Source organism: Bactrocera oleae, chromosome 2, assembly GCF_042242935.1.
Source record: "Bactrocera oleae isolate idBacOlea1 chromosome 2, idBacOlea1, whole genome shotgun sequence".
NCBI lineage: Eukaryota > Metazoa > Arthropoda > Insecta > Diptera > Tephritidae > Bactrocera > Bactrocera oleae.
Genome location: NC_091536.1, coordinates 18,393,599 through 18,418,443, shown reverse-complemented (window position 1 = coordinate 18,418,443; position 24,845 = coordinate 18,393,599). Strand labels below are relative to the sequence as shown.

Below are 24,845 nucleotides of genomic sequence, written 5' to 3'. Positions count from 1 at the left end.
ATATAACAAATAGTTATAGAGCTAATATAGTTTGAAAAGCACGTAGGTCTTCATACCCAATATGGGCCAAAAAAAGTACGGTCTTTTCTTTTAAGCTATCATAATAAGCACCTACCTACGTTTCTAGTTCGCTTTAAATAAAACATTCTTTGAAGTCAAAGTCAATAACGAAATGGTCAGCTGATTTGACAAAAGTAAATATTTTTGCCAACAAACGTTATGTTTTATTTGAACAGAATTTCAGACTCATTCGATGTAACAGCACAAATTTTACTATTGCTAATTTGTGTCGGAAAATGTTGTACTAATTTAGCAGTATAAAATAAATACAGTAATTTCTATTATTTTGACTACGTTTGTCGTACAACTTGACATAATGAAAACCGTTTATATTATATTATGAATTCAATTTTATACCGACCAGAACCTGAAACCCTCTTTATAATGATACTATTTCCGAATTGTATAGCACACTAATGATGCTATAAAATGTATATGTATAACTTCTTTAATTTACCCTAGGTAAGACAGTTGAGAACATATTATGGAGGTTATACTGTCATTCTCATTTTACTGCTAACGCGGTAAGATGCAAACATGCTCAGTGTTAAAAGCTGTTCTCATTGTTTTCATGTTAAGAAAATATTTTTAATATTTAAAGCTTCTAACTCAAAGCGGTGTTATATTTATTTAAATATAATTTTTGTTGCGAATTAGCCGATTTTGTTCAATCAAACAGTATTGAAGATATCCTAATGGGGTTTGGTGACAAATCATACATTTTTTTCGGTATTTTTTTTCATATATTAAACGCAACTATATTTATATATGATAACATAAAAATAAACAAAAACAAAAGATCTTTAAAGGGTTGCCATGTTGAACATGCTACAAATGCTGCAAAAAAAGCTCGACAGCAATATTCATGCAAACCATTCACCAATTCACTTTTGCACACATTTTTGTTTTAATACAACTCACCTGGTCACCTCAAAACAATGGAACAAAGGAAACTACCAACTACAAGCAATTTTCAATAATCCCATTCAAGTGAAAAAGCTTTTCCCCGTTCAGTTTTCAAAAAGTTTTCGCGAACGTTAGTGCGACGATCAATTAAATTGCCTTTCGTGCGCCGTGGTTAAGACAATGAAAATTGAATATTTTTGCCAATTCAAAGCTAATGTTCGTTAATTATTTTGCATATTTTTAGAAAAAAATCGTGGAAATTCAATAAAATTTTGAAAATATTGATATATAAATGATTATGACAAGAAAATGGGTTAGAAAATGTGGTTGGTAGTGTCATAAGTATAGCGATTTCAAAGGTTGCCTATGCGAAGAAGAAGCAGAAAAGTAGAAAAATCCATAATGAATAACATAAAATCCATATTTTCCAATGTGCAAAATGTAGTGGAAATAGAAAAAAAAATTATAGTAAACGTGTGTCAATAATTTATTAAATAACCACACTTTAATAAATATATAAATTATTAATAAAAAAAGTTTACTATATAAATTGAAAAATAAATATTCGAGTCATATGCTCGTATCAAACACATATTAGTGAGTGTCAACGTGTATTTGTATTGTAATATGTTATAAATTATAGTTGACAAAAATAGCAGATTAGTACTTTGAAAGCGTTTATTGAATAAAAAGCAAACATTTAAAAAAATTATACATATTGAAAAGAAGAAAATTTTAAACGAAAATTTTAGTTTATATATATATATATATTATAATATCTTAAAATAAAAAATAAAAATATTTAAATAGTGTTGGGGTCATGAATAATAGTGTGTAAAAAATTTTAAATTCCTATTTAATCAAAAAATGATTTATTACGGACGCTTAAGCGAACCAAATATTACACAATACACGTAAAGTAATTTAGTGACAAGTAATAAAATGTATTTCTGCTTAATAAATAAAAATATATCTATTATAAATTAAACGCAAATAAACCTTAAAACAATCAGTTCTCCCTAAAATACTGCTTAGATACTATCTATAGCCTGCTCACCTACTTTTCGCAAAATATCTCCCATAAAACCTGTCTCGGCAAAAAATGTATACGGTGTATGACAAACTTTTAAAACAACAAACATAATAAATTTCAACATCAAATATGAATCAGTTGCCTTGACGCCGAGCAGGTGCAGCAGAGCATATTATGGTCACAAGCGACAAGGATCGCCTTCGACCAGAATGCCATCGAGCGGTTACACTGCGACAGGGTTATGCGCCTGCTCAAGCACACTTATAATGTCTGCAGCGGCTCAAGGGCTAGAGGGCTTGCGGCGAGCGCGCGTGTGAAGCGTCGAGATGTCATCGCCGCTGGCCGCCAAATGCGCATTTCACATTGATGCATACAATGTCGGTGATATTTCGCAAATAACTTAATGCAAAAAATCTATGAATTATGAAGAAATGTGTGTGAAATATTAGGCGCAAGAAAAAATTCGTGAAATACGAATGTAAAGTACATAGAAAAGCATACTAAAGACGAGCAAAAAATTTACAAATTCTCGCAAAAACGAAACAAAAATAAAACACTCACATGCGCGTGAAAATTCTTAAAAACAAAAAAAATAAAATAAAATAAAGCAAAACAAAATAATACTTGTGTACTCATAAGCAAGACACAACTGAAACATTTGCTTGAGCCGTGTCTACCTCGTTTTCAACAAACCGTCGCGCGTTGCCGTCGTTACGTCGTCGTGTCACATCATTATTTTCGGCCTGCGCGCCGGTTACCAACGCCAGCAGCAAGCAACACTTCTTTGCTTTGTGTCAACACACATTCACCTTACGTCATAGTATCTTCTTTATTTATTTGCTTGCATTCACCTTTTGGTTTCACATCTCTTCATTTTTGTTGTTATTACAAATATCGTCATTGTTGTTTGTGCAGCGCATGCGCTGCGGCACATCAATCGCCTCACCACATGTTCGACTCGGATGCCGACGATGAATATATCCGCGAGTATGCCTTTGAGCCGGAATTGTTGATCAATCGCGATGATTATCTTAAGCGCGAGGAACAAAAGGAGAAGGAGCAACGAGAGGCGATTAAGCGACGCTCCTCGTTGCGGCGCAAATCACAGCGCAAAGCTAGCGTGGATAGTTATGATAGTGGTGGACAGCAGAAGAATCAAATCGATGTCGAAATCGAAGCATTTTATTATGTAAGTGAAGGTTAAAGGGATTAGCACTTATTCTTAAAAACTAGTGATTTCAGAGACTCTATAATAATTTGAGCATCATTAAAACATTTTTTCGTTTTCTCCACTCACACATAAACTTCTCGCTAAGAGGTGTAATATATACAGCAACAAAGTTTTTCACCGAAAAAAATTAATTTTAGTTAAAATTAAAGAATAACCAAAATATAATATTACAGCATGCGCCATCTTTTGTGTTGGTAAGAGGGAAATTTTTTTGGAAATATGCTTAACTTCATATATTATACATATGTGTCTTTCTGATACGGTTTTGGAAAAATCGAAATATTTTACAAGAAAATGGTGTAAAAAAGTTTGACTTTCACAAAATGTCGGTTAAAATATCGTATTGTAGAATTTTAAGTGAAGTGAAAGCTTACTATATCTTCAAATTAAATAATATATAATATAGATCAATCAATTTTAAATGAAATAAATAAAATGCATATTAACACACTCGCTTTATTTTATAAAAGTTGTTTTGAAAATTTCAAACCATTAAAAACTGAGCCAAATTTCACCGAAACCTGATAACCACCTGCTACCGTTCCCACGACAGTCAGGTCTAAAAAACCGGAACGGACCCGGATTTTTATCGGGCCAAGAACTGTCAACTCGTCACCATTCCTCGAAATTACTTCAGAAATGTTTTTTGAATCTACAACAACTAAAAGAACAGAATTTAAGGAATTGTCAGTACAACTTTCATAAATTTTTTTTTTAATGTAGTTGGTGGATTGAAATCAAATATTATATATAATTTGGAGGTAGACATTTATTTTACTTATCTATTTATTTTACTAATCTACTGAATTACCCTAATTTTGCGTAACTAAAATTTTTTTTTATATATGCGACATTTAAACTAAACTCTTTTATAATATAAATATGTATATATATCACTCAAAACAAACATACAACCCTTCCATTGCATGCCTTCAATCCCCATCTTCCTTTGACTAATAAATAAAATATTCGTATATATAATTTTTTTATGTGTGTATATATATAAATATTACAAGTAATTTTTTCTTCAAATATGAGAATTTAAATATACTTGACCGCAATAATACACACAAATACAAATGTAAACCAGAAGTCTATTTATACAGCGGCCGAAAGTCATTAAGTGTATCGAAGAAAATCAATTACAAAATCACATAAAAATTCATAATTTCCGATTTAAGTGCCGATTAATGGCAATAGGGTTCCATAAAGTGCTAAAATCAATATGTCCGCAAATTTATGTATATATTTAGGGGTCTATATATAAGTGGTACGTATTATTATTTATAATTTTATTCACTTTTTGGTATATATATGGCTTGTAATTAAGTGTGCATTATTGAGAAGCTGGAAAGTTGAACAAATTTCAAAAGAAAAGAGTTAACTATACTTCTTCAGAGGAATTGTGGTATAATTATTAACTAATGACTAGATTTCTGTCGTAAATTTTAGATTTTTATTGGGCAAATATATTTATTTTTTGTTTATGACAGAGTTATATAAATCTTGGTTTCTCATAAGTATTAAGCATCTACTTACGATTACATACATCAGATTGGTCATTTACTATAATGCAGCACTGTGGCGTATACGTAACCCCTTCATATAAAAATGCCAACGCTGATAAATAAAGCCTTCGCCAAAACTTAATTACAAATAAAAATATGTTTATACCCTGAACAGGGTATATTAAGTTTGCCAGAAAGTTTGTTACACCCTGATCGGAGACGCTATAAAATATATACATACATGATCAGCATGATGAGCTGAGTTGATTTAGCCATGTTCGTCTGTCTGTTTGCCTGTATATCTACAGAATAGTCCCCCACTAAGAAGCTGCTCATTTGTCGGAACGGCCGATACCGGACCCCTATAGCATATAGCTGCCATTAAAACTAAAGAATCGGAATCAAGTACTTGTATGGGAAACTATTTTATTTGAAGAGGTATCTTCACAAAATTAGATCGGAATCTAGTAAGGAACCAAGGTTCGGTGCAATCGAACCGCACCATTTTTTGTTTTAGAATTTGGAACGAAAATTTCAATTTTTTTCGATTCAGCGTAACTTTTTTCTATAGCTGACAGCTTTAACTCAACATAATTTGAAATTCAAGCTGCCTTTAGACAATAAAAAAGATGTATTATGCTAAGACGACTTGGCAATAGAAATATTAAAATCTTTAATTAATTTTAAATTTTTTGTATACATGGCAACTTTATTCGAAAAAGCAAAAACAATTAATTTTGTACTATATCCGTTCGATATCCATACTTTTTTCGAACAATTCACTTAAATTTCTCAGAGTTAACATAAGTATGTACATATGTATTTTTAGATCCAAATTTGTTATATTGTTTTGAACGTCTTACAGTTCGGATTTAGGAAATTTTTAAGAAACAATTTCCTATAAGATGGAGATATGCGCATCCAGGGTCTCTAATAAAAATTTGCTTTACAAATTATTAGTATAGATGCATAATATACACATGCATACATACATCAGAAGCTTACTCTGTCTACATTAATTTTCTATAGTGTATACCTCCGTGCGAACTCAGCTGTGCACTTATTGAAAGCATTATACAACTCTTAATTACAGTCATTGTTGCTAAATGTTATGTACATATTAACATGTCTAAATTAGCTTATAGCAAAACGTTAGTGATGAAATGACGATTTTTCGAAGAGCGTCGAATAGTTTTGTAATTATGAAAGTTTTTCTTAGCGAGTGGATTTGATGACATCAGCAATTTTTGTAAATATATACTATTTTTTGTAGCATTAGTAAGAAACTTGTTTTGTTTTAATTTTTCATATTTTATTTTAAAGCAGAGTATAATAGTTTTGTTCACCTAACGGTTGTTTGTATCACCTAAAACTAATCGAGTTAGATATAGGGTTATATATATATAAATGATCAGGATGAAGAGACGAGTTGAAATCCGGGTGACTGTCTGTCCGTCCGTCCGTCCGTCCGTCCGTCCGTCCGTCCGTCCGTCCGTCCGTGCAAGCTCTAACTTGAGTAAAAATTGAGATATCTTTATGAAACTTGGTAGACATGTTTCTTGGTACCGTGAGACGGTTGGTATTGCAGATGGGCGTAATCGGACCACTGCCACGCCCACAAAACGCCATTAATCAAAAACAAATAACTTGCCATAACTAAGCTCCGCAATAAGATACAAGACTGTTATTTGGCACACAGGATCACATTAGGGAGGGGCATCTGCAGTTAAAACTTTTTTTAAAAAGTGGGCGTGGTCCCGCCTCTAATAGGTTTAATGTGCATATCTCCTAAACCGCTAATGCTATAATAACAAAATTCACTAGAAGCAAATGTTTTTAGCACTTCTATTAACGGTGTGAAAATAGTTGAAATCGGGTGGCAACTCCGCCCACTCCCCATATAACGGTACTGTTTAAAACTACTAAAAGCGCGATAAATCAAGCACTAAACACGCCAGAAACATTAAATTTTATCTCTGAGATGGTATAAATTGGCTTTATAGGAACCGCGTTCAAAATTAGTCAGTGGGCGTGTCACCGCCCACTTTTAGGTGAAAACCCATATCTTAGGATCTGCTTCACCAATTTCAACCAAATTCGGTGCATAACGTTCTTTTCATGTTTCTATGTCATAGTGCGAAAATGGGCGAAATCGGACTACAACCACGCTTACTTCCCATGTAACACCATTTTCAATTCCATCTGATTCTTTCACTTTCCACTATGCAAATCAGGTAACAATGATTATATCGGAGTAAAACTTTGCGTGAATAATACGTTTAAAGTATGCCACCTTGTGACCAGAAATTGTCTAAATCGAACCAAAACGGTTCAAACCCCTAAGTACTAAATATGTGGACCCCACTGCCTATAGTTGACCTTCTACCGAAAATATCAGTCAATCCACAAAGAAATCTCAAACGAGTATACCATTTGACTTTGCGAGAGTATACAATGTTCGGTTACATCCGAACTTAGCCCTTCCTTACTTGTTTTTATTTTGTTTTATTTATTTTCATTTAATTAAAATGTATAACTTTTTAAATTTTTTAAATAATTATAATTTTATATAGTTACGTAGGTTTTAATTACTTACTTATTCCCAATCCCACATAATTGGCTTCGTAGGAATTCCGTGTTTTGTGAGTAATATATATGAATATATTTACAAATTTTTACGTAATACATTGGCCATTCAGCGGCTGTGCTTTATAAACAACTGCTTTCCCAATGCCTTTCTAGCTCTCACCGCAATATTATAGTCATATATACATAGTTGGGTTTGCGCTTACATGTAGCGCACTTACTTACACTCACCACACACTTATCCGCCACTTCATCAACTCTTACAAATGCACTAACACACACTTTCTTAATTTAATTGGCAATTCAGCTAATTTCATTTTACGACAAATTATTTATGCCTCCCATTTAATGCAGCTTCTTTCAACGCTTCGCAGCGATTATGGCTGCAACGCGATGTTTTTGTTATTGCACTACTGCAGCACAGGTGGCGGGTTGAAGCGGCTGGTTAATGGTTGTTTATGTAGCAATAGTTACACTTGTCGGCCACATTTGTAAATTTGCTAATTACCGTTTTAATTGCGTTATGTGTTGTTTGTTGTTTACTTCAGCAAAATTTTTGCTCCATAAAATGCGGTTTCTAGTTCGATTTGCTTAGTTTTATTAAGGCAAAAATTAAAGGAAATAAAAAAATTTCGCGTTTTAATTTCAGAATATTAAAATAATAATAAAATTTATTTTTAGTTTTTATTTATTAAAATATAATAGATTTGAGGCAAATGTATAAAACTTCAATATTAGTGAACAAAAGAAAATGCACTGTTAAATTATTATTATTATAGCCTTTTTATTACCTTTATTATTTTCTGCCTAATGATACAACATGTAAACTTATTTTTAAAATTTAAAAATTTTAAAAGAGTTTTGTTGAAGTCATTTCTCAAGCAAATACTTCGAGATAGTTTTAGCAAATAAACAAAATTTATTTAATTCTTTATAAGTAACAATTTTTGATGCTTAAAACAAAGCATTTGATTGATTTTAACTTAGTGGTGAACCATAGTCGTATATGGTTGGTAGGGGCGTATGAGTAACCTTTAAAGTATAAACGCAGTTGTATGAGCAGTTTTAACTTATCGCTCATACAAATATTATTTAGGTGCCTATGCACACGGTGTAAGCAAATATATTCAATTTTACTTTAAACTAAAAATAATATTTACAATGTTACACGGTGTAATTAATTAAATTTCTACAAATTATATGCAGGTAATCTTTGTTTGCACGCCACTGTATACATATTTGTATTTTTAGTAATAATATTTTGCTCTTGACTTTGTTTGCATTGTTTTGTTTTATTTATTTTTTTTTACTATATTTTCTGTTTTGTTTTGTTTTTGATCGTCGCCAACGGCACCAAATAAACATGAAGTGTTGCCAATATTTTATGCACACGTGGTAAAAATAGATTTTCGTCTAGCAGCAAGTCTAGCTAGCGGTAAATAATATTATTGAAGTAAAAACATTAAAAACAAAAGAAACAAACAAGAGAGATAAAGAGCAAATGGCATCTTTGTATTCCCGCTTATTTGAGTGACAAAAGAAAAACGCAACCTTCAAGTGAGACCGAAAAATGTGTGCCATACACTTTGAAACAGCCCGACCATGAGCGACTCTAGGCGGTATATGTAAAGCAAGCAAATCATTTTAAGAAATTTTCATTATTTTTATTTTCGTAACAAGCTGGGAAATGAGAAGACACGCTGTCTTTCTTTTTTCTTCTGTGTACTAATGTAATTCTATATTCATAACTGCGTTAAAACATGAATTCCTCACACACTATGGGAATTCGTTTCAAGTCTATATACATGATACTACTATGAACAATAGATCCTTCAAAACATCAAATTTCACATATTTTATGTAAGAAAAGTCTCATATAATATATCGATTGGTTATTCTCAAATGGTTCAAAACTTCAACAAGCTGCTTTTGTCAGATTAAGCCAAGACACACACCCAATATAAAAAGGGAAGTTCATTTAGACTTTTAGTTTAAATTTAAAAATTTTGATATTGTTATTAGAACTCGTCGCGTTTCGTTATATAGTCAGCTAAGTTGGTTTAGTTAATCCCCACTGTGGACTAAGATAAAACTACAAAGAACCTTTACCATAGTTTGACCGTGCGATTATTGACAACGTCATTTATTTCGATCAATTTCATTCATTGTTATATTAACCTAGTTGACTCAATTAGCGATTAACTAGGGATATTGCAATACTTTTATTTTCTCTTTGTTTTTCACCGTAAAAAACAAATGAAAATCTGAAAAGAAAATTAAGCAAAACAGCTGATCATTAGCACTTTTAGAGCAGTTTCTTAATATAAAATGACACCATTTTTCCTACATATAATTTGTTAATAGACTCAATTTGATATACTTTATGAAATGTGTATAAAGTATGGTACTTTAAAGCAAAAACTTATATATTTAACAGGGTTGCATGGAAAATATGGCTCAACTTACTTTAAGTTAAATTATTAAATTTAAATCGCTTAGTTGTGATTTAAATTTTAAAACTTGGCTCAATTAACGCATTAATTGGAAAAGTCTAAATACTTGTTGAACATGACAACAATATGAGATCGTTTAAGTATACTTCTCCTCAGCATGGTTATTATCAATAACTACATATTAGATTTAATACAATTATTATTATATATTGCAATGCTATATATTTTTCAAAATTTTAAAACTCAAAACATAAATATTGATTTACAATCAAATATCAAAATCAAACTAATAAATGTCTGTTTTTTTTTTTTTAACACAGATGTATGGCCGCTATACCAAAGATTTAGGAGAATTCGCCAAAGATGAAGCCAGAAAACTCAAATTACTCGAGAAACGCAGAAAGCAAGAAGACAAACAAAGAAACAAGGTAAACAAACAAGAAAATCTTTCACGCTCAAATAAATGCTTCTATTAATTGCACTTAAATGCCTTAATTGCATGCAACAAAAATATTTTTAAAACACTTCTAACGCAATAATTGCGCGCGAAATTGCTACAAATGAATGAGAATAAATTTACGGGAATGTGATTTTTTTAAGGTAAAGTTATTTTAAATAAATATTTGAATTACAAATGTGCTCAATACTACAATATGTTAAATAGATTACAGTAGAAACAGCTTGTTATAATTGCATGTGAGCTTACAATTTTCGCAGTTGTAGAGATTTAAATTTTACTAAAAAATTCCTAGTGCCCGCATAGTTTATTGCGTTGGTGGTATGGGTGATAAAGTTATCCGACATATTGAGCGATCTAACACTTGTAAGGCATTTCCAAACGGCGAATCTACTATATGACATGCCTTTTCTTACTAGAAATACACATTACGACAATTTTGTCCCGTTACTTTTAGAGGGGCTTTTGACTGAAAAATGTATTAGGTCCTGACAATAAAAATAAATGTCCTATCTGTTGGTTGAAATTTAAATGTATCCTGCTCATAAACCCGAAAGAGCTGATCTCACAACCAATAATTTACACGTCATGTCCAATATCTAAATAATGAGTTCTCTTCTACAAGTATACAGAAATAGTGGTTATAAGAACTGATCTCCCATACATTGTTTTAAGCGACAATTGAATCAATTAAACGGTCGTGCAGCGTTTACGGTGATCGGTTACGTTTTTACGTTATTTTGTTACCTTATTTATTTAAAACTCTACTCTCTCACATTTTCATAAATTCACAGATGTATTTCTTATAGCATAAGAAGAATATAAAAGAGCTTTATCTTAAAAATTGAGGAAGTAGTACGCGTATATACAGACGGGGAAGGCAAAGTCGACTCAGTTCGTTACGCGTATTGCGTAATATACAATATTTCTTTTATTTTCAACATTGAAAGTTTTAAGATATTTTGCACATATACAAAACAATATATATATTTTTTTTTAAACCAGCAAGTTTTGGAGATTTTTCAAAAAAATTAATATTATAATTATATTTTCTGAAATGATCGTATATTTTTCCTTTATACTGCAATACATTTTTGCATTAATTGTACTACTACTACTATTAACTATCAAATAGCATTTTTTTAAACATATTATTGCTAAAAAACATTTTTTTAAATAATTATTTAATTTAAATGCATAAAATCTAGCAAATTCTGTACATATTTATTTAATCACGCATATATTTATATAAATCCAAACATGGTAACAGTAAATTCATTATAAATTATGCTGCCTAAGCATAGGCGCTAACTGCACCCCTCCATTAACCCTTGTGTAGTCACTAGTATTTGTATGTATTTATCCAAATTTGAACGAATCGTTTATAAAGCAGCAGTGCTGGGAAATATTTACAGGAATTGCTGGGCAAACGTTCGTCGCGCATGCTAAAAGTCTCATCATGGATATGGAAACGTACATTTGCGCGCCTCGGCGAAGATTGGGTATTCTTAGCGCTGTTAGGTGTCATAATGGCATTTGTATCATATGTGGTGGACAAAGGCATCAATGTTTGTACAAATGGTGGGTTTTCTAATTTATTATTTTGAAATTTTTACTGTATTTTGCAATAGCAATAATTGTTCTATTATTTTTTAGCGCGCGTGTGGCTCTATCGCGATCTCACTTCCCAGCCGATCACACAGTATTTCGCGTGGGTCTCATTGCCGGTTTGTTTGATACTCTTCTCAGCCGGCTTTGTGCATCTAGTTGCGCCGCAGAGTATAGGTGAGTTGTCAAATATTTGCTTATGCAAAATAATGGACACTGAATATGTTAACAATGACTTGTATATGACTTAAATCAATATCTGGTAGTATTTATATAAATATTTATTTAGCAAGCCACCGTTACTAATGCAAATATATGTACATGCATTTGTATGTAGACATAACATCAATAATACTTTAATATTTAAATTTTTTTTTATATTATTTTTTTTTTTTATGCACTAGACAGTTTTATAGCTTTAAAGATGGATTGTAAAAATTTCCTTCAGTTTTATTTTATTCGTTTTTTTTAATATATTATTTTTGTTTTTATTTTGATTTGCATTATTGTATTTGATGTCTGTTTGTTTTTATACTTTATTTTATATTATTTTATTTTATTGTATTTTTATTTCATTTTACTTTATTTTTTTTATTATATTATTTTATTTTACATTATTCTATTTTATTTTATTCTATTTTATTATAGTGTATTTAATTTAATTTAATTTAATTTAGTTCTATTTTATTTTAATTTTTTTTGTTATTATAATTTACTTTATTTTATTTTATATTATTCCATTTATCATTCATTATTCCATTTATCTCTCATTATTGTACTGTCTTTACAAATAGCGTAGTTAAGCTCATAAGGGGCTTTTGAAACTTTATCTAACTGCAATAAATATTTATAATATTATATTCAACAAATAGTGCAGAAATGCACAACTGATTTTCCTACATTTTTTTACATATAATATTTTGTTGCATGTGTTGTTTATTATTAGTTTCATTGAAGTAAAGTAAATATTCGTTATTAAATTATTTTGTAGATGCCTATTAAGTGTATGCCGATAAATAACTGTATATTGCTAGTGTTGACTTTTTGCGTATTTTGTTTAATTATATATTCCTACCGCGCTTTCACACATAATATAATTTCACATTTAAATATATTTGTTAGATTTTCGTACTTACTTACTTTACTTCAATGGTGTAACTAACAAAAGTAAGCGTACAAAAAATTATTTTCAAGTGGTTACATATTCTGTGATGGAATTGTTACTAACACAAAATTGAAATAAACACTTAGAAGTGTTCGCCAATTTTTTCAAAATTAAAAAGTGTAGAAATTAGCTTAAATTGTTTTTCACTTTACTACATGCATATAAGTACATATATACGCATATTGAGGCCCTATGTTTCACCTCGGCACTATGGGAATATATAGATATATATATTATATGTATAAACGACGACCAAGCCCTTGTAAAATTATTTACATTGTTCATACATTCCAAAAAAATCGGCAAAGTTATTATTAATTTCTAAGTAAGAGAAAATCATAACGAGGTAACATATAAGACATCTTGTGCCGTTATTTTGTAACAAAAATCGTTCAAGTCTACAATTTTAAGGCCACAAATCTCATGTCCCAGCATCTCTTTAATAAATAAAATGGTCCGTAATACCATCTTGCCAAATTGTAGCATAACACTCTGAAGTTGCATACATCTTCTTCATAATCGCATACGAGAATTATTTAGAAGTCTTACTTTCTAAAAGACTTTTATTGTAGATACCTCGGCACAGCTCTGACAGGGCTAAACATACTTATCAGTTTTCTGAATAGTAAGAAAATAGTCCGGTTTTATTTGCATCCTGCGTTGTTTAACTTAATAATCGAGTTGGCCGAAGCTTCATCTTGTAAAATCATTTTTAGCCCCAAATCAAGCGTTTTAAATGTTTAGAAGCTGTTTTCGAACAAAAATGTCTCAACTATTTTTAATTTTTGTATCTGTAACATCGTAATTCCTAACAGTATGAAATTTGTATGAAAAAGCCCATCGACATTTGTGGAAGGATGGTTGTTTGTATCGGCAAAATTACCACCTCAGGCAGACTAGTTCATAAGAAATAGTAATACGTATTCAAACAATAGTAATTTAATTTTAATAATTTATAATGTTCTATATTCAGTATAATACTAATACAATAGTATTTTTTCATAAATTAAAAATAAATAAGCTAGTAAATAAGCAATTATTGTTACTTGTGTATTCTTAACCACTTAAGCACCTACAATGATTGAAATAGATTTTTGTAGACAAATGTTTGTATAATTTATACGAAAATTTGCACAATTTTATTTTTATATGCAAATAAGTATGGATGTTTTCCCCCAACACGTTGCAATGGCGTATTGCCAGAGTGCAAGCAAAAACTAAATAAAGTGTTAATAGTGAATATGTTTATTATACTCACAATTTGCACATTTATTTGTGCCACTTATGGGTCAAGCAGTAGGCAAACGTCTATATATAGTATGCTATATGTATATTTTTATATGCATACTTACATAACATACATATTATGTACATCTATGTAATGCAATGTGCATAAATCATTTGCACGTCCGTTGCGAGTTTAACACCTCTATTTACGTGTTGTTGTTACTTTGTAAATGTAAATATTAAAGTAATTGATGACAATTCAATTGCTTCAAAAATTATTTAAAGAATAATTTTTCTTGCTTTATGAGCATTTTTTATGCCAAAAATATATGCGGCTGTTCAATATTGCCTGCCACGAGAGAAGGCATGAAGTTTTAACAAAAAATAAGGTCTATCACTTATATTTGATCTCTTTGAGTGATCTACCACTGATATTTGGAAGTGATCTTTTTCTAATATATATATAGAAAATGTCTAAGAATTGCATACCTTATATATGTGAGTTATCTTAATGAAATACAGAAAGCGTCTCTTTCTAATAGCAGTGTATCTTTGTGCCTGCAAAGCCGTCGTTACTTCGTCTTTTCCCTGCTCGCTAACTGTCAAATAGGTTCCAAACAATTGAATCAGTGACAGCAACTAAGCGCAATTTTCGCTTTCTAGGCTGCTAGTCTGTTTGAACATCTGGTATAATTCTTTACTCTCTAACGCTTGTCGAATCCAAGACAGCTTATCAGCAGATTTAGATGGTTCAAAAAAAAACTTTGCAAAAGTATTTTTAGAGATTTGTTTGCCTATTGTCAGATATTAGTAAGCTTTCCAAACAGCTTAGTACATATTTGAGCTTAAAAGCTTTTCTTAAAAAAAATTATCATATCTACAAATGGTGCCTGCTGCATATAGTGTCAGCAATATATAACTTATTTTTAAAATAAATAATATTCCTTAAATTAAAAATCAGTATTTTAAGTCTAACTGTAACCACAATACGAAAATTTTCAATAGTATTAAGTTCTGAGCTTTCAGCGCACACCGAAAATATTGATAGTATTTTTTACTGCTGTTACACGAAGTTGCCTTAACTGCACGATACTTGGCTTTTATTTAAATAAAAATGTGTACATTAATGTTTATACTCTTAAATAAGGTTTGCTATGTAACTAAAACCATTACAAATTTTTAATGAAAATAGGAATATATTCCTTCAACTGCATGCACAAATTAACGGAACTAATTTTCTGAATTTAATAACCTCTTCATTTCACTGGATATCCCTTTAAAACGAAACATCTATGTGTATATAATTTTAGGTTCGGGTATACCTGAAATGAAAACGATTCTTCGTGGCGTTGCGCTGAAAGAGTATCTCACATTTAAGACATTGGTGGCCAAGGTTGTTGGTTTAACGGCAACTTTGGGCAGTGGTATGCCATTAGGAAAGGAAGTAAGTATCAAAATTGTCACAACTGTAAAGAGTGCAACGTCGACTACGTGCCTACGTACGTATATACATAAAGTATAGTACGAGTATGTAGTTGGCGGCAAACAATACTCACATATTCAATTACGAAAAATACTTCGAAACATATAAGCAATCATATAATCGGTAAAATCACTTAATCACACCTCTTTATTTTCTCTACTCCATGCCGTATCTTAACGCTTGTTTTGTTTACGCTCGCTCGTAGGGTCCTTTCTGTCACATAGCAAGTATTGTAGCACAATTATTAAGTAAACTCGTCACATCATTCCAAGGCATCTATGAGAATGAGTCTCGCAATTCGGAGATGTTGGCCGCAGCTTGTGCGGTCGGTGTGGGTTCGTGTTTTGCCGCACCCGTCGGTGGTAAGTAGACCGCGTTTAAGCACATAACTTCTCTCGAATTTGTTTTGCCATATATCGCTATCGCTCTCGTAGGTGTACTTTTCAGTATTGAGGTAACGACCACTTATTTTGCTGTGCGTAATTATTGGCGTGGCTTCTTCGCGGCTGTTTGCGGTGCAACGGTGTTTCGTCTTTTGGCTGTTTGGTTCCACAATGCGGATACAGTGCGTGCGATATTTCTCACAAATTTCACCACCGAATTTCCTTTCGATCCGCAGGAGCTGTTCGTATTTGCGCTAATGGGGTGAGTATAAGATGTGATCTACTGGAAAAATAAAGATGCTTTAGAAAAGCATGCGTAGATTTAAGCTTGGAGATTTGAAAATCGTAGTTGGAGGTCTCAGAGAAACAAACAATATATTAATTTTAGAAAATGTTTACTTAAATGAATGAAAATGTGTCCCACCAAAATATAACTTCAAAAATGGCGGATTCCTTTTTAAAGTTTAGTCAGTATAGTTTTACAAGTTCCTAAATAAGATAAATAATCGAACTATTGAAAGCAGTATGGCGTTGTGTCATCTATGGCTATACTTGTATATGCGAAACCATAGTTTCAGATTTAATGCTTTTACTTAGCAATTCTTCTAGAACTATTGGTACATGTTAAAGGAAGTATTCATATACTAACATTCAAGGCTGATAGAGACATTAATGCATCAAGTGAACTGATTTGTAAAAACTTTTCAAACACTATAGAGACTAGAACTCAAAGTTAGTTTTACCCGAAAAGTGGCAATTCTAACTAAACTTAGCTTTTACTAGCCTAATCTAGCGTACAGCCCTACACGGAAAGAAGTCTACTGTTATTATCCACCCTTCTATATGATAAAAAGAGCATAATGAGAGGCCAGCTTGGTAAAAAGAGGTAACTTATATAGCGTTACTAATTTTTTGTCAGGGTTGCTATGACAAAGTATGAATTTATCTTTCAATTGAGGATTCTACTTGTAATAAGTGGTTTCGTGGTCAGGAACATTATTTTTAAACTACGTTAACGCATTTTTGTTGTAGTTCTACTTTCTGTACAATTATTTTTATTATATACTAACTTTCTTTATTTTTTGCGACACAGTGTTGTCTCCGGTATTGGTGGCGCCGCCTATGTTTGGGTACATCGCCGTTATGTACTCTTCATGCGTTCAAATAAGAAGATGAACAAATTTCTGCAAAAGAAGTAAGTATTTAACACATCTCGCATATATTATATGGAAGAAATAATAAAAATGTGTTTTTGAAAACTTCCATCCACACAGTCGCTTTCTCTATCCGGGCTTTCTGGCACTGCTTGTCTCTACACTCTCATTTCCATTAGGACCCGGTCAATTTATCGCTGGCGAATTGAGCACACACGAACAAGTCACGCAATTATTTAGCAATTTCACGTGGTCACGTGACGATCTCACCGTGGAGCAGGCGGCCATAGTTACGCATTGGGTCACCAGTTACACCAACATATTCATCAATCTTTCCATATACATTGTGTTCACTGTAAGTGATTGGAACGCCCAACTCTTATACAGTATTACTCAATTTGCGCTCTTCTCTCTCTCTCTCTCTTTCTCTACCTGAAATAGTTTTTCATTTCAATTGTAGCCTCAACCATACCAGTACCTTCGGGCATTTTCATACCCGTATTTAAAATCGGCGCCAGTCTGGGTCGTCTAATTGGCGAGAGCATGCATTTGTGGTTCCCGAACGGCGTGCGCTACGGCGGTCGCCTATCGCCCATCATACCCGGCGGTTACGCAGTTGTTGGTGCGGCGGCATTTTCCGGCGCCGTGACGCATACCGTTTCGGTAGCGGTAATCATTTTCGAGATGACCGGCCAGATAACGCACGTTGTACCGGTGATGATCGCAGTGTTAATAGCGAACGCCATTGCAGCCCTTCTACAACCGTCCATGTACGACAGTATTATATTGATTAAGAAGCTGCCGTATCTGCCCGATTTGCTGCCATCCAGTTCGGCGATGTACAGCATTTATGTGGAGGATTTTATGGTACGAGATGTGAAATACATCTGGCATGGCATTTCGTATCAAAAACTCAAGGAAGTGCTGAAGGCGAACAAAACGCTACGATCTCTACCGCTGGTCGATAGTCACGAGAATATGATACTGCTCGGCTCTGTGCAACGTTATGAATTGATCAAAATGATCGAGAAGCATATCGGACGCGAGAAACGCATGGAGGTGGCACAAAAGTGGCAAAAGGAGGCCGAAGAGCGGTAAGTAAAACCGTTGCATATATTTTGAGACACATTCATGCAACTACATATCTGCGATCTGTCACTTTCTTAGAGCGCGAGAAGAAGAGAAGAAAAAGCAGGAGGCCGAATTAAAAGTTCGTCGTCCGTCACGTTTCGAAGTACTGCCCGCACCCGATATACTCAGCCTACGTCAAATTGCCAACGATGAAATGCTGCCGCCAAAACAACGTCAGGAATCCTTCAATAACAACGTGGGACCACGCAAATCCATTTTGAAAAAGACAAACTCATTTAATCTAAAAACTTACGCACCTACCTCACCGCACAGCCCGAACATTACCCCCTATACCACCATAACTGGCACTGAACATCGCATACGCTCCGCCTTCGAAGCGATTTTTCGCAAATCGAACACACTGCAGGATGTCCAACCGGATCCGGATGCTGCCAGCATAACGCCGGCGGTGAGCGCCAACGAAGTGCCACTCGTACAGCGCGCACCCAGTATTTCGAAGAAGGTTCAATTGGTATGTAAAACTGCTACAATATTTTTTGTGTGCTGTTTTTTGTTTTTTGTTGCTGGTTGGGTTATATGTGCTTTGTTGCAAGGTTTTCCTTATTTTAAGAGAATTTGTTTTTGTATTGAACATTATTCGGTAAGTCTTCTTACACTGCCTTTCTTTGTGTTTACTTCTTCCGTACAAGCAAGCACAAAATACTACGGAGTCTGCGGACCACGCGCATAAGGTAAAGTATTCATATGTTTGTATATTAGGAGTGCATTTTAGATAGTCAAAACTATTAATTGTTACAAGGCTGGAGATGAGATACAGCGTAAAGAAAGCATAGTAGATATATTATTCTTAATGATATCAAAACTCTGTGTAAACCCAAATGCTTGTTGAGGAATGAATAATAAAGAATCGAAATTCAGAGTTGAAATTTGTAGAAACCCCAGACAAGATCTCAAAAATATTCTTATTTCGTACGATGTTTTACTCCATTCCAAATCTGTTAAAAACTCTTTCAACTTAAAGCACTACCTGTTGACAAATAGTTTTAAAGCGATGCTGCTGAGCTGACAGTTTCTTGTCGGTTATTAATCTAGGTCTATTACTTTAACTATGGTAGATCCAACCGTTTTATCAACAAAATGAGTTCGTTATTCATTCCAAAGTTGAAAGACGTTGCCTTGCCAAGCTGACATTGTTTACGGTAGTGATGCTGATTTCAAGATGTATCGATATATTTATGGAAATAGCTCTGACAGTCAAAAGTAAAATGAGGTTATCGACTGTGGCAGGCGACAGGTTAAAACCTTTTTAGTATTTTTTTTTTCTAAACATAAATTTTAAATTATATAATTATTTTCCTTTAAGTACAAAAAAAAATGTTTATAAAAAACATAGTGAATTTATTGTAGTGTTCATATATATTTTTAAAATATTTATCGTTTGCTTCCAAGCCGACAACTCCGGATACGCCGGATAGCATAAAAAGCAATAGATTTGTAAGTAAATAAAAATATCGACTTGTAGACAACTTAATTTCTAAGTTCAATTTGTATTTTTCCACTTCAAGTCGCAACTAGCGCCCAATTCTCCGGCTCCATCGAAGAAATTTAAGAAAAATAACTGCATCGTAAGTAATAACAAAAGTTGAGAGGTTGTTGCAATGCGTTGATTAGTAGTATTAAAATTTTTATGCTAATTCAAATTTGAATTTACACCAACCTCATGAAAATGCAAATAACTCATCATTTCAAAAATAATAACTGTTCATTTCGAAATTTCCGAAAACCATAAGCGCCCGCGAAGCTTAAGCTCATCGCCAGTCCATGCCAAAGTCAAAATGAAGTTAGCGAACACAAGATGGGATCACACGATGCTGCCACCACCGCCGAAAAAAGGAATACTCCGAAAGTCACACTCAACGACAGATTGTTCCAATAACCGAACAAACGCAATCAAATGGCATACCTTAATGGATAACAGCCATGCTACAGCAAATAAGGATGAGCCAAAAGTAAAAAAATATCTACCTTTTAGTACTGGTTTACTCATATGTAGGCGTGGCTAGAGATTTGCAAAAAATTTAGCGCTAAATGGTAAATTTCCCGCAATAAGCACTTAGTAATATTCAAAAACATTTACGAGTGTTTTATATATTTATCCTTACTAAATATAATATATATAGCTTTGTTATGATTGCTAATTGGGGTTTGAATATACATATTTGTATATATGTATATGGTTATGTGCCTTTAACAGCCTTTTGAACTTTAAGTTTTAGTTTGAGATTTTAGTTTCATAGATCTCCCGAGTAGTTTGCCGAGCGAGAGTTGCTCGAGAAGTGTCGATGAGTAATACTTGTCGTTTTATGAGTTTATCTCACAATTTCAGTCTTTTGCTTCGTTGAGTAAAGAAGAGAATGCCGGTCACATAAAGTTTGTTTAATTCTTGGAGATCATTTTTGATATTCGAAGCGTCCGGGAAAAAGCTGTATATTTCTTACAAAGTACTTATAAGATCTGTCTGATCGGATGTGTCACCGCTTACCATCCTGGGAGAGCTGATGTGTTGTTTATAGCGTTATTTTGATACAATGGGAATACTTTTTCGAACTTACCCAGTAAGTGCATAGAAACACTTGCTGATATTGTTCTTGGGGTTTATAGAAGTTTTTCTAAAAAAGATGAAACTGTCTGTAACTTCGAAGTATAATCGTTAATTGTAATGTATGAGACAAGATGTGAGTAAGAAGATATTTGAGTTTAGACGCTTTTAAAATGACCCTTGAGAGAAATGAACACAATCAAAAGTTTACTTCAGTAAATAGACAGCTGAGGAGCGTGATTAGTATAACAACTTTTTTTCGGTGTTGATATATCACATATACATACCTACATGCATAAGTAAAAGCAATAAATCTTTTACGGAATGTTTATAATATACCAATAGAGTGCAGGAATGTCTAATTATTGAATAACGAATACAACTCTATGTAATTATGTATGACGTATGATTGCACAGAAAAACCTATTAAAAATTAAAAAAGCGAATAGAAGCAGTATATTTTTGCTGCTAAAAGATAGTAACACTGAACATATTTAGCAGATCTAGCGCTCAGCAACTATTTTCCGTAACCAAACCAGAGCAAGCTTCGAAATTGTGCTGTAAAAAAAAACTATGTAAAATTATTTTAAATTTTGTTTTTTAAGGAATCATATGTACTATTTATTTTTTTGAAAAATCGGAGGCTATATTGTGTTTATGTTATAGCCAGATCTATAAAATACACACATACATATATTATATGTATAAAATTAAGTTTTACTTGAGATTCAGATATATTTTTATTACAAATATTTATACTTATCTGTTTGTTATTTTGCTAAAATTTATATTTAAAATTGCAATTTTTATTATTTTTAATGCTTCTACATTTGTTTTATTTGTTTTTTGTTTTTGTTGTTGTCCTTCTTAAAAATACTTGCGTCTGCATACTAATCGTCCTTATATGCTTCCAGTGCTCGTGTTTTTTTTTTTTTTGTCGTATTACTTTATCTCTCACACAATTTTATTAAATATATTTTCTATATTCTTTCTTTTCTATATGCCACATCTTCTTCGTTGTATACACTTTTATCCTTAAAAAATACACAACTGTAAATACAAATAACCAGGCAATGAGTATGAAAAAGACGAAATCGGTGACCCTGGTAGGTGTTCTATATACATACCTATATATATGCGTGTGTATGTATTTGTAATAAGCAATCAGCAATAAATACTAACTAATAAATGGTTATACTATTGGAACCTGAATTATCGCAAAATTAGTGAAAGCAACATCAAACAAAAATTTTAAATTGAAACCGACGATTTATTTTTATTAAATTTTACTTTATCAATTTTATTATAGTTTTATTATTATTATTTTCTATTATTTAAACCACTTCAATCTTAAAATTTTCTTTAGCCACGTGAACGCGTAATCGATATGTCGCCGGAAGATCAAAAGAAATGGGAAATGGAAGAAATGTCTAAACCAATCGATCTGGAGAAGGCCAGTGTAAATATCGATCCCTCGCCATTTCAACTGGTCGAACGCACTTCGATACTCAAAGTTCATTCGCTTTTCTCAATGGTTGGCATAAATCATGCTTATGTGACGAAAATCGGACGCCTGGTGGGTGTTGTGGGTCTAAAAGAGGTGAGTTAAAAGCATCGTATTAGCTGTAATGTTGCTGGAATAACTTTTTGCACAAAAGAATTGCCCATTGAAACCGTCAAGTTCAAGTTTTATAGAGATACATCGCACCGAAACCATGAATGTTGTTCAAAACCTCGAATTCTTTAGAGCCGGAACGAAACAAAATTTGCAAAATGGTTATCTGCTGTTCTGTATAAATAATAGTAGCACAACTTAATAGTCTTCATAAAAGTTTAAAAGTATGTATCACTAAGATCTCTTGCTCACCCAAATAAAATAAACATTTATAAATGTAAAAAGTTGTGATGCTTTAACTTAAGATTAGTATGGCTTATATGCATGAAATTTTCTAGTGAATTTCTTAGCATTTCGTCAATAAATTGGTGGCTGAAGCTTAATCTTGAGGATATAATTCGTGAACATTCCCTTGAAAATTTTTTACTCCGCCTAAAACTATTAAATTACTTAAAAGTAAATGACACGGCTTTATTAATGAAACATTTAGAGCTTGAGAGTCTCAAAGTCTTAATATGTGCATTACTGTTTCTTCGAATATTTTTCCAATTCTCAAATCGTACTTTTGGCGCTTAACAAGTTCTCGGAGAACCTGACAGTTATGCTGACATGACGTCACTGTAGCAATTACTGCTGCTTATTTTTGACAGTTGATTGCTTCTGACAGTTTCTGGTACTAAAATGTCTGCAAAGCAATTAAATTGCACGATTTTTCACAGTTTTTTCCACTTTTTACCTTAATATTTTTTTTGCAGCTGCGCAAAGCTATTGAAGACATCAATAGCAATAACTTCGTAGTACAAAATCAAATAAAAGACGATATTGAAGCCGATCATGGTTCGGCTGTTGAGAAGCCATTATTGGCGCCACCATTGCCGCTGTCACCGCATGCCACCAGTGACAAGGAGGTTAATACCACGGTGACCTCCATGGACTCAGCACTTTCACATTCGGATAATTGCTCTGACATTGAAATGGAGCATATGAAAGGCGAGAGTAGCGGTGAAGAACAACCACAACAACAACAAGATCATACAACACAATACAATCAACAAACATAAACACATACACATACACCAACCACAACCGCAATGGGCACACCAACAACTACTAAGTCAAGCAATGAGCCTTAGCAGACAGGCAAATAACAAATACATATATGTACATGCATGTATGCATACATACATATGTATGATATGCATGTAGGTATTTAAGTGAATTTGTATTGCATAGCAGGCAAAGCAAGCTAAATTGTATTGAAATTTAGTAAATAGTATTTTTAAATAATTAAGTGATGTACATACATACATAAATACATATAAACATTGAGAGTTATAAGCAAATAAAAAGTAAATAGAAGTAAGTAGAACTTTAGCAGCTCATGTAAGTATTATAAGCAAAAATTTTTGTTAGCATTGTATTATATTTTTAATACATATGTTCCAATCTCCAATTACCAATACACACACATATAGATACTCGTATGTAAAATAAGATAGTAGGAAAGTACGCAAACAGTAGACGATATTAAAACATGTTTAACCTCATATGCTAAATTTAAGCAACTTAAGCATATTTCCGTTACGAATTTGTTATAAAATTTTCAAACACATTGCTTTGAGAGCAAACTGCAGCTGCAAAAAATTATGCAGACTTATGATTTAAGCAAAATTATTTTATTTAAATTTCATAACGATTAATAACCAATGACTAAAAGTTCTAATATCTTACTTTAACAATTAATATTTTTTATAATTTATTTTGATATTAATGCTGGCAAGTTTTTTTCACAAAATCCCAGACGAAATGTGCCATTTGGTATTCAGTCAGTAGTCATTTAGGCAAAAAGCTTTAATCAAACCGAAAATCCCAATTTAAGGCTAAATCAAAGCGAAAGCGTGCAGTCGGTAGTATTTATAAATTAAATATACATACATACATACATGCTTATATATAAGTTATAATTGCATTAAATATACACATATATACATATATATAGATATATACATATTTATGTGTGCTAAAATAAGTAGCATATAGTGATATTACAAACCATACAAGCCATCGCTTGTACTCGTATACATACATACATACATATAAACTGTGTGACTGGCAACTGTAAACCAAATATAAGTATTTTCTAAGAAAAAATTAACATTAAAAGCACCCAAAATGTTTATTAAAGTAATTAATTAAAATATGTATTTAAAATAAGTAACTAAACGAACATTTATGTACATAAAATTTAACGAGCATTAAAGCAGAAAACAGTTTGTTGAACGAAA

General features: G+C 32.3%; 1 protein-coding gene across 11 annotated transcripts in view; it reads left to right on the top strand.

The window, feature by feature from the left end:
* ClC-a (chloride channel protein 2) overlaps positions 1–24,845 on the top strand; it is a 47,515-nt gene extending 22,670 nt beyond the window's left edge. For 3 of the 11 annotated variants that reach the window (XM_070110373.1, XM_070110375.1, XM_036377867.2), the window contains 17 exons: positions 10,098–10,205; positions 11,650–11,815; positions 11,891–12,019; positions 15,545–15,678; positions 15,923–16,079; positions 16,152–16,362; positions 17,194–17,295; positions 17,375–17,609; positions 17,696–18,348; positions 18,422–18,857; positions 19,036–19,077; positions 19,796–19,840; positions 19,912–19,971; positions 20,137–20,355; positions 22,016–22,051; positions 22,312–22,545; positions 23,316–24,845. In XM_070110373.1, coding sequence (XP_069966474.1) covers positions 10,098–10,205; positions 11,650–11,815; positions 11,891–12,019; positions 15,545–15,678; positions 15,923–16,079; positions 16,152–16,362; positions 17,194–17,295; positions 17,375–17,609; positions 17,696–18,348; positions 18,422–18,857; positions 19,036–19,077; positions 19,796–19,840; positions 19,912–19,971; positions 20,137–20,355; positions 22,016–22,051; positions 22,312–22,545; positions 23,316–23,621 — 3,273 coding nt within the window. In that variant the 3' untranslated portion in view covers positions 23,622–24,845. Of the gene's footprint in view, positions 1–1,775; positions 3,189–10,097; positions 10,206–11,630; positions 11,816–11,890; positions 12,020–15,544; positions 15,679–15,922; positions 16,080–16,151; positions 16,363–17,193; positions 17,296–17,374; positions 17,610–17,695; positions 18,349–18,421; positions 18,858–19,035; positions 19,078–19,795; positions 19,841–19,911; positions 19,972–20,136; positions 20,356–22,015; positions 22,052–22,311; positions 22,546–23,315 lie in introns of those variants that run through there. The other 8 variants (XM_070110377.1, XM_036377874.2, XM_036377873.2 and 5 more) reach the window with 6 other exon arrangements.